The following is a 14,253-nucleotide window of genomic DNA, read 5'->3' on the forward strand; positions in this document are numbered from 1 at the left end:
ATCTTCACTCAGATTTTTTGATGCAATAATATATACTAATTGGACAATTTCCACCAGTCCGCATTTGTTTTACAATATTACGGTTGAAGTCAGTTAGTGAGGTTTTACTGGAAAAAAAAAACATAAATTTTAACATCATACGGTTCTTGTTTTCTTATAGTCAGTGATTTGTAAGTTTGCAGTATATATTTATTATATTGGAAGCTTAACAACGCAATAGATTTGTTGACAAAACTTCTTAGTATGTTTTTTTTTTTTGAATTATGTCAAAGAATTAAAATGGCCATAACTTACAAATAAGTCATCACAAAACATGAGACGAACAATTGTATGTATATCGGTATCAAATCAACTATCAAGTCGCTTTCAGCCTGTCCAAAAAAAAAACCTATAGTTCCAAACAAGTCAAAGTAACCATCAAAGTTCTGTACGACTCTCTGACCGTTCATATACAAAAACATAATTTATATAGGATGTAATCTATACTATTAAAAGGATATTAAAGTAAAAATGAATCCTCAAATATATGACATAAAATAACCCTGAATAAATTTAAAAGCATACAATACAAAAGGGATATTAAAGTAAATTTGATAATAAAAATGCACGGATCCTATATGCCCTGGATTAATTCTGTTCGGATCATGTATTAATTGTTCAGAGCTGTTTTTCATACTCCCGTATCCAAACAGAATCGAAACAAGCATCTGCAATAAAATTCAAAAAAGGTAAGTAGTTTTGCGTAAACAATTTAAAGAAACAATAATTTTGATATTTATGTATATGTTTAATTTGGGCAATTAATTTCGAAATTGTGTATATGTAAACTTATTTAATTTGATTTTATATTTTGAGATATATCCGGAAACAAGAAATTATGATGTTACCTAATATACAAAATCATCTAAATGTTTATAGAAATAATTTAAATCGGTATCTATTAAAATCGAGCAATTAAATACAAAATTGTATATATGTATAAAAATATAATTTGGTTATATATTGTGAGGTATCTGTAAACAATATTTATGATTTTATATTATGATTTCAAACATATGTATTACATATATACAATATGTTTAAATCTTGGATACTGAATTAAGATATACATACGTTTGAAACTACTTATAACTTATCATTTTATCAATGAATAAATGTGCGGATCCGAAAACATGTTACAACTAAAGTAAAACAACAGTATTTTAAATATGTTTTTTTTTTCTTCAGCTTATCTAGTATAAGCATGTACAAAACAAGAGATAAAAGAATGTTAACTGACACGGCATGTATCTGTGATTCTATTAACTGAATGTTTCAAAGAAATTATTTTTCTTCATCAAATACTTTATTTTGTTTTGAATCAAACTATTACGTGTTTGTGTGCTAAATATGTAGGAACATGATTTTGAGGAAATGAGAAAAGAATAATGGGACGGAAACGGGATGGAAGGAGGAATAAGATGAGATTAAAAATTTTCAAAAATCAAAATCCAGGATCATGTTAGAATTAAAATAAATTAATGCTTCCAATATATTATGTAACATATTTTTCAATTTATCTAACACAAAAATGTCAAAAAAATATTCAAAAGAAAAAGAAAAAACATTAAACTATGTTCTATAATAGATAAGAAAAAAATCAACCATAGTTATGAGACATATACAGGACATGATGGATTTTATGTCCTAAATTAGACATACCATCTTTCTGTTACTATTTTTTAATATAATTATTTTTACTGATAACAAAAACAAATTTGATCATTTTTTTGTCTAAACCGAATTAAAAATAAATCAAATACTAAACTGATACAAAAAAAGTTTGGATTATGAATGTTAATAACATTTATTAAAAATATGTTTACAAACAGTATCCGCATGTACGTAATAAATTATAAATATGTTAGTAAATTTAGTTTTTAAACTCAACCCCGTATGTGCGGGTCCGAATCTAGTAATTATTAATCACTAATCAACGATCATAAGCTGTTTAAAATTAGCCGAACTGTAATTAATAAAAGTCGCCACCGATCATTTTGCCTTAAATCCCCAAGATACATCTCAACAAACAAAAAAAAATCTCTTTAGTTGTCAAAACCAAATGTCCATCTCTCTTCTCTTCACCAGCTTCGTCGTCTTCTCCTTCGCTGACCTCCCGTCGTGTTTCTCAGCCGATCAACAGTACGAAAAGTGTCGCTCAGCTCTGAGATGTGGATCTGGACGGCAGGTGTTCGAGTCGAACACCTCGTACCCGTTCTGGGGATCCAATAAACCCAAATTCTGCGGCCAATCATCGTTCGAACTCTCCTGCGATGATAATCGTCAAACCCTATCCTTCGATATCGGGGATCTCACACTTCGCGTTAAATCCGTGGATCTGAAGAATCAAGTAATTACCGTTGTTGATGAGAGCTGGTTAGATGGGAACTGCCCAAATATTTGGAACTTCACTGGCGAGAAGGAGTTTACACTTACCCATCACACCGAGAAGATTGATTTGTTCGAATGCCCCATAAACATAAGCTCGCTATCATATATTTCTTGCCAAACAAGCAATGGCAGTCGGAAAACATATCACGTCTTTGGACCGTTGGATAATCATTTCCTCAATTGTACAAAGGTTGGAGAAATTCCGATGCTTCGGTCTGTTAAGAACGATCTTCACCAATCAAATGACTCGAACAGAGCATTGAAGTGGGCTTTGGACCAAGGGTTCGGTTTGAAGTACAGCATAGAGGATCAAGTTTGCCAGACTTGTACCACTTCCAATGGGATTTGTGGTTCGGAGACAGGGTCGGAAAATTTCCAATGTCTATGTGAAGACAGGCCTCACAAATCCTCCTGTGACGATAACAAAGGTTAGTCCTTCATCATTTACTTCTTTCAGTCCCAAATTTCTTGTGGGATTGGTTCCATCGGATCGATTCTGCACATAGACTTATTAGAACGTATACTTTGACCAATTTGTTGTCCATTACTTGGTAGAGAATTGTTATCGTAATTGACCCAAACTTTTAATAATCTTTTAAAGACACATTTTGACTTTTTCAACCTAATTCTTTACGTGTCCTGTTTTCCATTCATCAATTTATGTGACGGTCTGCTTTCCAAAAAAAACATTAGGATCTGTGCTGGATCGAATCTTGGGCTTTTTGGGCCAACACTAGGTATTGTCGATCCGGTTTACCATTTTCATGGTCGGTCTTAGAAGATGAGAAAAACGACTTTTAAGTTTTCTTTTGTTTGAAGCTTCTGCTAGTAACCGACCCTCTCTTGCAAAATAAACAAATGCCCCTCTCTTTACAAAAACTCTATTCAAATGATTTCTCCAGTTTTGAAATTAATAATTGAGGGCACTACACAATTCCCATTAGAAAAGCTTTTTTTGTGGGGTCGTCTTCAACCTCAGAGGCTCAAAGAGACAGTTTTTAAGTCAAATTGCAGTCTTTATTTTCTTTATACCTAGAAAATTTAGTATTATTATACTACTTTTTTTCACACACTAGTTGAACAAACTTTTTAACTCTCTCACCCACTCCTCTGAAAAATCTTTTTGGTTTGATTTGTTTTCTATATGTTTTTGTTCTCTTCTTCTTGTTTCTTCTTACCCTAAAAAAATGGATCCTTCAACTCCAAGTTTACTACTCTACACATCCATCTTTTTCTTCACCATATTAGCAACTCAAACCCTCTCTCTTGATCCGAAGTTCAAGGCTTGTGAGCCGAAATCATGCGGCAGAGGTCCCAATATCTCCTATCCATTCTATCTATCAGGCAAGCAAGAGTCCTTTTGTGGCTATCCCAGTTTCGAACTCACTTGTGATGATGATCAGAAGCTTCCTGTTCTTGGGATCTCTGGTGAGAATTACCTCATCAAAAACATATCTTACTCGACGCAGTCGTTTCAGGTCGTGAACTCAAAGGCGTCTCATGATGATCCATGTCCCAGCCCTTTGCATAATCTTACCCTCCATAGAACACCTTTCTTTGTCAACCCTTCTCATATCAACTTCACCATACTTTACAATTGCTCCAACCACATGCTTGAGGGTTTTAGGACATACGCTCTTACTTGTCCTGGCAACAAGAGTCTTCTTCAGTCTTTTGGGGTCTTTGACAGGGAGAAACTAGGAAAAGAGAAAAATATAGCATCCCTGTCATGCCAGAAACTAGTCGATGTTCCTGTTTTAGCTAGTAGTAAGGAGTCTGATGTGATGGGTATGACTTATGTCGATATTTTGAAGAGGGGTTTTGTTCTGAATTGGACTGCAAACAGTTGTTCCCGCTGCATCAACAGCGGCGGGAGATGTGGAACTGCTCAACAAGAATTTGTATGCTTATGTCCTGATGGACCTAAAATTCATGATAGTTGCAAGAATGGTAACCACTTGTGATTCTACGAGTAATTATTCTTCTGACGTTATATTTATTTCTTCTTTGCTTCACTTTTCTGAACAAATCCGTTGCATTGTGTTAATGTTAGTCTGATTGTTTAGATTAATGTTTAGTCTTAATCTCTATGTTCTTCCGAATGCTAAACTCTGAAACAACCGTGACTATTTCTTTCTCTACTTTTTCATCCCAGGTAGTACTCGTAAGAGAAGAGTGAAGGTGAAGATCCTCATTGGTAAGATTCTTTCAAGCTTATGTTTTGGGAAAAAGGCTTTGACTTCTCTACTTCGATCTGTGGTTAAATAATTATAAAAAGACACTTTGGTAAAATATGATGCAACGTGGTTACAGTTGCTAGGTTATGCTCTGTTCTTTATGAGATTTCTAGTTTATCATCTCACGCAAGTCTCAACAGATTACAAAATCTCATTCAGGTGTTTCCGCTGGGATCTTTGGATTAATAGCTGCGAGCCTCGGTTGTTATGTATACCATCGTAGAAAAACAAAAACTTACAGAACTTCTTCAGCATTGCTTCCAAGAAACATCTCCTCAGATCCATCATTAAACTCTTTCGACGTTGAGAAAGCAGAGAAATTATTAATTGGAGTTCATCTTTTCTCTTACGAAGAGCTTGAAGAAGCCACAAATAACTTCGACCCTTCTAAAGAACTCGGTGATGGAGGCTTTGGTACTGTCTATTACGGTAAGCTTAAAGATGGACGAAGCGTAGCTGTGAAACGGTTATACGATAACAACTTCAAAAGAGCAGAGCAATTCAGGAACGAAGTTGAGATCTTAACGGGTTTACGCCATCCGAACCTCGTGGCTCTCTTTGGATGCTCCTCAAAACAGAGCAGGGATTTACTGCTAGTGTATGAGTATGTTGCAAACGGCACGTTAGCTGATCATCTACATGGTCCACAAGCTAACCCTAGCTCGCTTCCTTGGTCTACTCGGCTCAAGATCGCTGTTGAAACTGCCTCTGCCTTGAAGTATCTACACGCCTCCAAGATCATCCATCGTGATGTTAAATCCAACAACATCCTTCTCGACCAAAACTTCAATGTCAAGGTCAGTAAACTCACACTGGTTATTACTTACAGAGATATATTTGGTAGTGGTATGAGTTGATCTGATTATAATCTTAACTTCTTTCTTCTTTTATTCCTGTCTTCGACATTTAGGTAGCGGATTTTGGACTCTCAAGGCTGTTTCCGATGGATAGAACGCACGTATCAACCGCTCCACAAGGAACTCCAGGCTACGTCGACCCGGATTACCACCTGTGCTATCAACTCTCCAGCAAAAGCGACGTGTACAGCTTTGCAGTAGTGTTAATGGAGCTTATCACCTCGCTTCCAGCAGTCGATATCACAAGACCGCGCCAAGAGATCAACCTCTCGAACATGGCAGTCGTTAAAATCCAGAACCACGAGCTACGTGACATAGTGGATCCGTCACTAGGTTTCGACACGGATACAAGAGTGAGACAGGCGGTGATCTCTGTCGCTGAGCTGGCGTTCCAATGCTTGCAGTCCGATAAAGATCTTAGGCCGTGTATGTCGCACGTGCAGGATACGCTGACGAGGATACAGATCAATGGTTATGGTTCGGACATTGAGGTTTTAGATGTCAAGAAGAGTGGACCGTTGCTTACACAGTCTCCTGATAGTGTAATTGTGAAATGGGACAGTAAGTAAATTAGACTCACACGGACACTAACATTTGTATGTGTTTCTTATGTTTAAAATTTGTCAATTGACAGTTAGAGATTGGTGTTTGTGTGCTGTAATAGATGACATTTTTGGGATTGTATATATGATCTGAGTTTCGTAAATAAATTATACATACTCTCTCACCACAGTACAAGAAACTCGTAATTGGGCCTGGCCTTGCTCGACTTTCATTTTGAAGGGTGTACTCAGTACTCTTATCTGTGTATTGCGGCTATCAACTGAAACTCTACTTTAATATTGTAGGTTAACTATACAAAAATTAAAATTGGGGCATCAAATTGATGATGGCTATGATAATAAATAACTAAAGAAGATCAGAGAAGTTTAATGAACGTCCTATATGTGGTACGAATTTAAACTCCATAATTTGTTTCCAAAATTTCCTAATTAAAGCACACCAATATAGGGCTTGGATGCTTTACTACTTCAATTAATGAACTAGTTATAGAGTAAGTCATCTTGAATGAGTGTAATTGCATGTGAATCAGATCCCTCCACCACAATACATAATTGATAATCTCTAGTAATGGCCCAACTAAATATTGACATATGTTGCAACCTAACTCATTCCTAAAAACCTCAACGTGTTTGATCATCTTAAGGAAATACAAAAGAAAGCTCTAGAATGCATGCCAATTTCTTCACTAAATATATTAAATTTGGGTGACTCAAAACAATTTACGTAACTTATAAACGAGATTGACGTCAACTTATAATTATAAAAAGAGAACATTTGCGCTTACTTATTACACATTTTCGTTTATCTCCATGCAATTTCACAATGTTTTTTGGATAATATATGCATATATGTATACATACACACCAAAGCTATTAATTAATTTGTTTTTTATTTGTCGATTAATTGGCATTGGCCATTTGAAAGCTTAAGAGGGTGAATGGTTGCAGCGGTTGGGGTGGACAAATCCGTCTGCGGACTGGACCACTTTTTATTTACCACTAGATGAGTACCCGCACACTGCGCGCATTATCTTTTGACGATATGAACAATTACATTTTCACTGTCAATATCAGATCGTGTATTGAATAGCCAAAAACGGAAGCACAAACCATGGTGATCAATATCATGTGACTGAAATTTTGGAGTAGCCACCACACATAATTGAATCTTAGTGTAGCAGTATGGAAAAAAACTGTAGACTCATAATCTATTCTACCTCTTCAGAATCAAACACAAAATGGCCAGTTTCTTCTTATTCTATTGTAAGATCACATTTAACAACAAACATTCTGGCCCTAGATACATAAAATTACCATAGTGAGAATGAACTTGCAATTCTATGTATGGTTGAGCACATAGAGTTATAGAAAAAAGGTTTGCAGAGAAGAAAAACAACACATAAGAACTTTGATTTTTCTTGTTTGTCATCGAATGCGAATGAATATAATCACTTACAAACTATAATTAGAAGAACTAATTAAACATCTTTCTCTATTTATTCATGAATCCTGCTATATAAGGATTTGTTTTTTTCAAACCTGCCACACCATACCAAAGCAAAAAATATATGAATAATTAAAGAAAACAGTAAGCAAAGTATAGCATGCAATTCCCATAATGAAGAAACTAACTTGTAACCTATTTTGAGCAAAAGAAATAAGCCATTACTAATGCATTAACATAGTATAGGTAAGCTACAAAAACTAACCTGTTACAACCAATGTAAATTCGTTCATGCGTGGATATAGACTCTTGAGAAGAAGGCACAAGCTGTACCCATCAGCAATTTGGAAAAATAAGCATAATAATCAGTTACAATTAGAAAATTTCTAGATGATGTTAAGATTTTCTTAACATCAGTATAAGACAATTTTCTTTCTTTAGGAAGTTCAGTTCTCTGTTATCTTCAGAAGTTTAATCTATATTCTAAAGCCTAGTCTCGTTGGTGATTATTTCAAAAGAGTACTCTCTGAATATGTTTGATCTTCAAGTTATCCTTTCTCTGTAGTTGAATTTTATCTTCCACATCTTCGTTCACTACTAAAAAAAAACAGCAGGATGTAAGAGATATTATAAATGAGCAGTTACTACAAAATTTAAAGCAAAAGAAAACGAAAAAGATCGAAGCAGCGGTTACTACGAAAATCAAGCAGGGAAAAACAAAGAGAATCAGTCAAGTAACATAAAAGATTCAAAATGATTGGTTGATTTTAGTCATGTACATGTGCCACTCTCTCCATTGCTGATGTGGCACAAAGATGGAGAGAGTTAGCCAACTTTCATAGTATAGATTCAGCAAATATAGTCCACGGTAGTGCGGTGCAAATAAAGCAGAGATAAAACCGCTGCGGATCAACTGCGGACCGCTTTTGCTTACAAATAAATTTAGTCCGCAGCGGTCTGTAGACCGCCCCAAAAATAGAGCGGTCCAGACCGCATATGGATTTGGCCGCCCTGATCGCAGTTACCTTTCAAACCCTAAATTGGCAAATGGATGTGATCTTTTACCCTATATGCCTACACAAAACCCTCTCTGCAAAAACATTAATGAAATGTTTTCATTACAACAAGTTTTTTTTTCTTTGACTACATCCATTTCATTATCTTCCAAATATTAACAATTAATTTTATAATTTTAAATCTTAACCTTTATACACCACCAAACTGACTAGAAATGTTCGTCCCCCTTGCAGAGAGAGAGAGAGCCTAATGGAACCCACACGACCAAACAATGGTCCTACTTCCCTTGTTTGGACATATCTCCCCGACACACAAATCCCAGAACGTTCACTTGCCCACGTGGCTCTCCCTTTATTTCTCTTTTCTTTTTTCCCCACATTTCTTTTTCTCAATTATAAATTATAATAAAAATATTTTTTTTTTAAAACTTCAATCGAACAATATAAAAGTCTCAAGCTTTGTATCAAAACCAGTCTCAAGAAATTTTCAAAAAAAAAAAAAAAAAAAAAAGTTTCAAGAAAAATCATATTTCAATTTTGTCATATTAATGGCGAATTTCGAGAATCTCTCTTCCGATTTTCAGACAATAGCCTTGGATATATATTCTTCCATAACTCAAACTGCAGATCTAAACAACAACAATAGTAACCTTCATTTCCAAACATTTCATCCATCCTCCACTTCTCTCGACTCGCTCTTCCTTCTTCATCATCATCATCAACAACAACAATCAATTCATGATTTTCGCGGAAACTCTCCACAAAACAGTAACAATGTCTCCTCAACTTCTAGTTTACTCCATTCTGATCATAGCAACGTCGATGAGACCAAGAAGAGAAAAGCTTTGTTACATTCTATGTCTTCATCGGAGAATAGTGGCGTCTCTGATAATGCAAATATTACTACCACCGAAACCGTAAATGATCTCGAAACCCTAATCTTATCATTTTCGTAAACTCTTTGACATTTTTGTTTTAATTAGTTAGATAATTTTGTTTTGTAAATAAACATAGGGTTCTTTGAAAAGAGGTAAGAGGTTGAAGAAGAAGAAAGAAGAAGACGGGAAAGAAAGAGAAGTTGTTCACGTGAGAGCCAGAAGAGGCCAAGCCACTGATAGCCATAGCTTAGCTGAACGGGTAAAATTGCTTACTTTGTTTAGCTAATTTCATACTCCTTAAAAACGTGACGTATTTATTTACATGTATATATATATATGTCTATATCATTTCAGGTTCGGCGAGGAAAAATTAACGAGAGATTGAGATGTTTGCAAGATATGGTTCCCGGATGTTATAAGGTAACTTAAGAATACAAAAAGAAAAAAAACAAAAAAATGGCCATTAGGATTACTAATCTATTTTGATCAAATCATATTTGTTATTTTGCTTTAACAAATCTCTATTTATTTCTTGTAAATCATAATGTGAGTTGTTATTGATTTATTGGTGATAACGAAAGCGTATGTTTGGTGGGTGCAGGCTATGGGAATGGCTACGATGCTTGACGAGATAATTAATTATGTCCAGTCTCTACAAAATCAAGTCGAGGTTAATAATTATTATTTTTACTCTAAATTACATATCAATACGATTTTTTATTCTTTTATTTTGGAGAAAACAACTTAAAAGTGGCATTTTCATTGGACGTTCGCGTAGATACTAGTAATTATTATTTTCACAAATCTTGAAATATTCCTAAATACAAAAGTACCAAAAGAAATAAAAAGAATTTGGAAACCTTATTAAACACTTAAAAAACCTTCCAAAAGAAGTTGTATCAAGATTTCTTAGTAATTTCCGATATTTATCTTCAATTAACTTATACTAATAATTCCTATATATTCATTTTGTTTTTGTTTTCTGTCGTCGAACCAGTTTCTCTCGATGAAACTTACTGCAGCAAGTTCATTTTATGACTTCAACTCAGAGACAGATGCTGTTGATTCCATGCAGGTACTAGAACATTCCAATCATGTTTTCAATAATTAAGCAAAACATATTATTTAATCAGTGTAGAGATGGGTCCGGTATGTTTTGATAGAGTCGGTTCGACAAAGATTAATTCAAATACAGGTTTTAGTATTTATAGTTTCTATTCAATCTTATCGGACAACGTGATCATGCGGACTATAGAACCCGCAATTAAAATATGTTCGACAGGTCCAATCCGGCCTTTGCATGATTGATCTTATATATGGTTTAGTCTTCTTCTTTTTTTGGCATTATACAGTATATAGGATTTAAGTCTAACTAGTACTTGTTTGCAATGACAATTATATTTTTAATGTGATTATTTCTAAGTATTGAATATGAATGGGATACAATTGGCAGAGAGCAAAGGCACGTGAGACAGTAGAGATGGGGAGACAAACAAGAGATGGGAGTCCTGTCTTCCATTTATCAACATGGTCCCTTTGACTTTTGTTTTCTCTTTTTCTTTGTTTTTTTAGTATTGTTTTCGAAATTATTCTTATACGTATTTATTTGGATATATGCGATATGTCATACGACGACCCAACTTGGGATAGTATTTGTATTCTGTATACTTGTAATTTCGAAATTATGAATTTGTTGGTGACTTATATTGGTTATTGTCATTAAGATATCTTAGTTGTCCTCTTCCTTTTCTTCTTGTTAATTTTATAGACGTACAAAAGATTATTTTGTTTTCTTCTTTGCAAAAGAAGTAATATAACTATGAATGAATTATCTCATGTGTCAAAGTGTTGATGATGATGTGAAGAGAGAATGCAATTGTGTATATTACCAAAGTTACAATGAAATGGTGTGAATTATGATGAGTAGGTTTAAATATGGATTATAGTAACTCCCATCTCTTGATGTCAGAGTTCGTTCTACTTCACGACTTTCCCACATAAAGAATGATAAAAACGGTTTGCAATATGGAATCTACTAAAAATAAAGATAAGTTTATGTCAAAACTAACTTATTAAGAGACGATGTCCATACCAAACATAAATAATTGATTTTGGTTTCTAAAACTTTACCTTAGCTAGCATTCAATTGGATTTTAAGATAGTATGGATTCTCTAGCTTTAAAACTAGCGTATCAGATAGTCTTTTTTATTCTTCTTGTCACAAAAAATAACAAAACTGACCGAAATAGGTTTGACCAAAGCCAAAAGAGCGAGATAGGCATAATAAATAGGGTTAATTAGGAGAATACCACAATTTTGAAAGTTATTTAAGAGAATACCACAACAACATTTTTTCATTGGAAAATACCATAAGGCCTACATTTTTTTGGGAGTGAAAAGACATAATCACCCTTTTCTGTTTTAGTGTTAGATAGAAAGAGTGAAAGATTTGGTGTAATTTTTTAAAATAGCATGTAATATTTATATTTTACATGTTATATTGAACTAAATAATGTTTAATTGTAAACCCAAACCGACAAATAATCTCGTTTTAATTGTAAAATCTAAACCCTAACCATCTAATTTCGTTTTAATTGTAAAATCTAAACCCTAACCATCTCATTTGTGAACCCAAACCGACATATAATTTCGTTCTAATTGTAAAATCTAAACCCTAAACATCTTATTTGTGAACCCAAACCGACATAAAATTTCGTTCTAATTGTAAAATTTAAATCCTAACCATTTCATTTGTGAACCCAAACCGATATATAATTTCGTTCACAAAACAAAAATTACATGATATTTAAATAAATAACATGTAATATATGCAATGGGTATAAAAGTAATTGTATATGAGGAAAGAGAATACACTGTGGATCCTATAGTAGTTTCTTAAATACTTTTGAAAATTGTGGTATCTAGTGCATATTCCCTAATAAATAAAGAGTATACAGATACGATAAAATGGAAGAGGCAAGTTGCGAAAGGTTTTGGAAACGTAGAGAAGAAATATGTGTATGGAACCAAAGAGACTTTGTCGGTGTCAAGTGACAAAAACACCCTTCAGTTCTGTTGCTTTCCGAAGACAATGATGCGTGTCTCCCAAACCAAAAACAGAGACAAAATAGTAAATTGTGTGATGCGAAGCCAAAGGACGTGTTTTGCAGACGAACAACCAAAATCTTTCAAGACCCTTTCTACTTCCTCTTTTGTGGTCTCTCTTATGTTATCCATCCAATATCTCTTTCTAGTTATTTATCTTTTTAAACATATAATTCTAATAGAGACGGTTCATAGCATCAGACTGATGTTGCCTATTCATAATCTTCATGATTGAGATTAACAATTCAGATTTTTCGTTATGCAATAATACACTTATGTCTCCTATGTTATTCCCTATGTTTCTTTCAACATTAAAAAAAAATGGCATATTTCTACATTTCTTAATCCACAAGACAGGTCGTATCTGAATATATACGACAAAAGTTGTTGTTTGAAGTTTTTGGCAAAGTAATGGAATCAAAATTATGTTTTTTTCTTTCTTTCTTCCTAATGCATGTAAATTGGCTACATTAATGTTCTATTTTTCAGATCTTACTTTTACTTGATTGTTTATCTGAATTGAAATCTTATTTTGTTTGGATACTTTAAGAACATTATATATATAGGCACATCTTTGCATCATAATCGGCATTTAACTTAAGTTATATCTTGTTAATGCAAGTATTACGCAATTCACTCGAGATTATTATGGTGTATATGGCTTGTGATCACATCCTTACGAAATCATTTGGGTTATTAATTACTAGTTTACTACATGATATATATGTGCTTGAATTTGGATCATAATTCATGCATATATATGTCCATGTATGCATGCATGATCCAAATTCAACCTTAGGAAATTATTTGGGTTATTAATTACTATTTTACTAATATATGTGCTTGAGTTTGGATCATGCATGCATAGGTCCATGCAGGACATATACACTTTTTAACTTTTTTTATTCTACTTCTTTTAATACCAGTTGGACAATTAAACATACATATCTACGTTTGGGTAAATATCCGAATCAAGAGTGTTTAATCCATAATTCCATATGAACCGATCCAATCCTGTTTTATATTATGTATATATTTTAAAAATATATACTTGATTTACATATGTTCATGACGTATAAAGGAGAACCTTTTAGGGATTTACATATAAAAATTGCAAAAATGCAAACTAATTAACTACTACTTCAAGAAAAACTTAAAACTAATATTAAAGGAAAAATAAAAGATGCATGCACCATGGAATTAGTATGGACAGCTTGAAATGGACCATTCGTTGAAGGATGGTCACTGTGGGATTTTATGTTTACTTTCTCGTTGTTTATTGAGAAGAAAAAAGTGTAATTACTACAAATAATATATTTTAGTAGTTTCTATTAGTGTGTTATCTCTATATATTATCACGCGAATTCTATCTCGTACATTAATTATTATTTATGATAAACTACGACATGAAAACTCTCGTGTTTCAATTCTTAAAAATTATTCTATGTAGTGTTGTGTATATATTACTTTACGATCCTAAAATCGAACAAAATATAAGTCAGGGTCACATACTGTATCTGTATATCATGGATTATTCCTCTTTTTTTTTTGTGGTACAACTTGTTTCTACACTACCATCTATTTTGTCGTTTTTTATATATATTTATTGTATTTTGCCTATTTGGTGATCTAAAACTGTATCTCCTTTGTCTGCTTTAAGACCAATGATCTATTTGTTGTTTTTTTCTTCCTTTGATGAAATTAATACTTGTGCAATGGGCAT

The 14,253-nt window shown here is 33.5% G+C and overlaps 2 protein-coding genes and 1 long non-coding RNA gene across 4 annotated transcripts; 2 read left to right on the plus strand and 1 right to left on the minus strand.

Moving 5' to 3' along the window:
• Positions 1-1,812: 1,812 nt before the first annotated feature.
• On the minus strand, positions 1,813-2,608 carry LOC147923400 (uncharacterized). The gene is made up of 2 exons (XR_015587809.1): positions 2,476-2,608; positions 1,813-2,377 (listed from the first exon to the last, which is right to left on the minus strand). It is a non-coding gene; the product is annotated as an uncharacterized LOC147923400 (long non-coding RNA).
• Positions 2,102-6,234, plus strand: LOC104756174 (LEAF RUST 10 DISEASE-RESISTANCE LOCUS RECEPTOR-LIKE PROTEIN KINASE-like 1.2). Of its 2 annotated transcripts, none has more exons than XM_010478714.3 (4): positions 2,102-2,858; positions 4,586-4,627; positions 4,827-5,464; positions 5,578-6,234. In XM_010478714.3, the coding sequence occupies exons 1-4, from the start codon at positions 2,102-2,104 to the stop codon at positions 6,091-6,093; spliced, it is 1,953 nt and encodes a 650-aa protein (XP_010477016.1). In that variant the 3' UTR covers positions 6,094-6,234. The 2 variants fall into 2 exon arrangements, with proteins under 2 accessions (XP_010477016.1, XP_010477015.2); XM_010478713.3 differs by lacking the exon at positions 2,102-2,858 and adding an exon at positions 2,936-4,380.
• Positions 6,235-9,025: 2,791 nt separating this feature from the next.
• On the plus strand, positions 9,026-11,165 carry LOC104756175 (transcription factor BEE 1-like). Its single transcript, XM_010478715.2, has 6 exons — positions 9,026-9,464; positions 9,562-9,684; positions 9,780-9,845; positions 10,027-10,095; positions 10,423-10,500; positions 10,879-11,165. The coding sequence occupies exons 1-6, from the start codon at positions 9,096-9,098 to the stop codon at positions 10,963-10,965; spliced, it is 792 nt and encodes a 263-aa protein (XP_010477017.1). The 5' UTR covers positions 9,026-9,095; the 3' UTR covers positions 10,966-11,165.
• The last annotated feature ends 3,088 nt before the right edge of the window (positions 11,166-14,253 follow it).

The sequence above is a fragment of the Camelina sativa genome, chromosome 17 (assembly GCF_030686135.1).
Source record: "Camelina sativa cultivar CO46 ecotype springtype chromosome 17, ASM3068613v1".
Taxonomy (NCBI): Eukaryota; Viridiplantae; Streptophyta; class Magnoliopsida; order Brassicales; family Brassicaceae; genus Camelina; species Camelina sativa.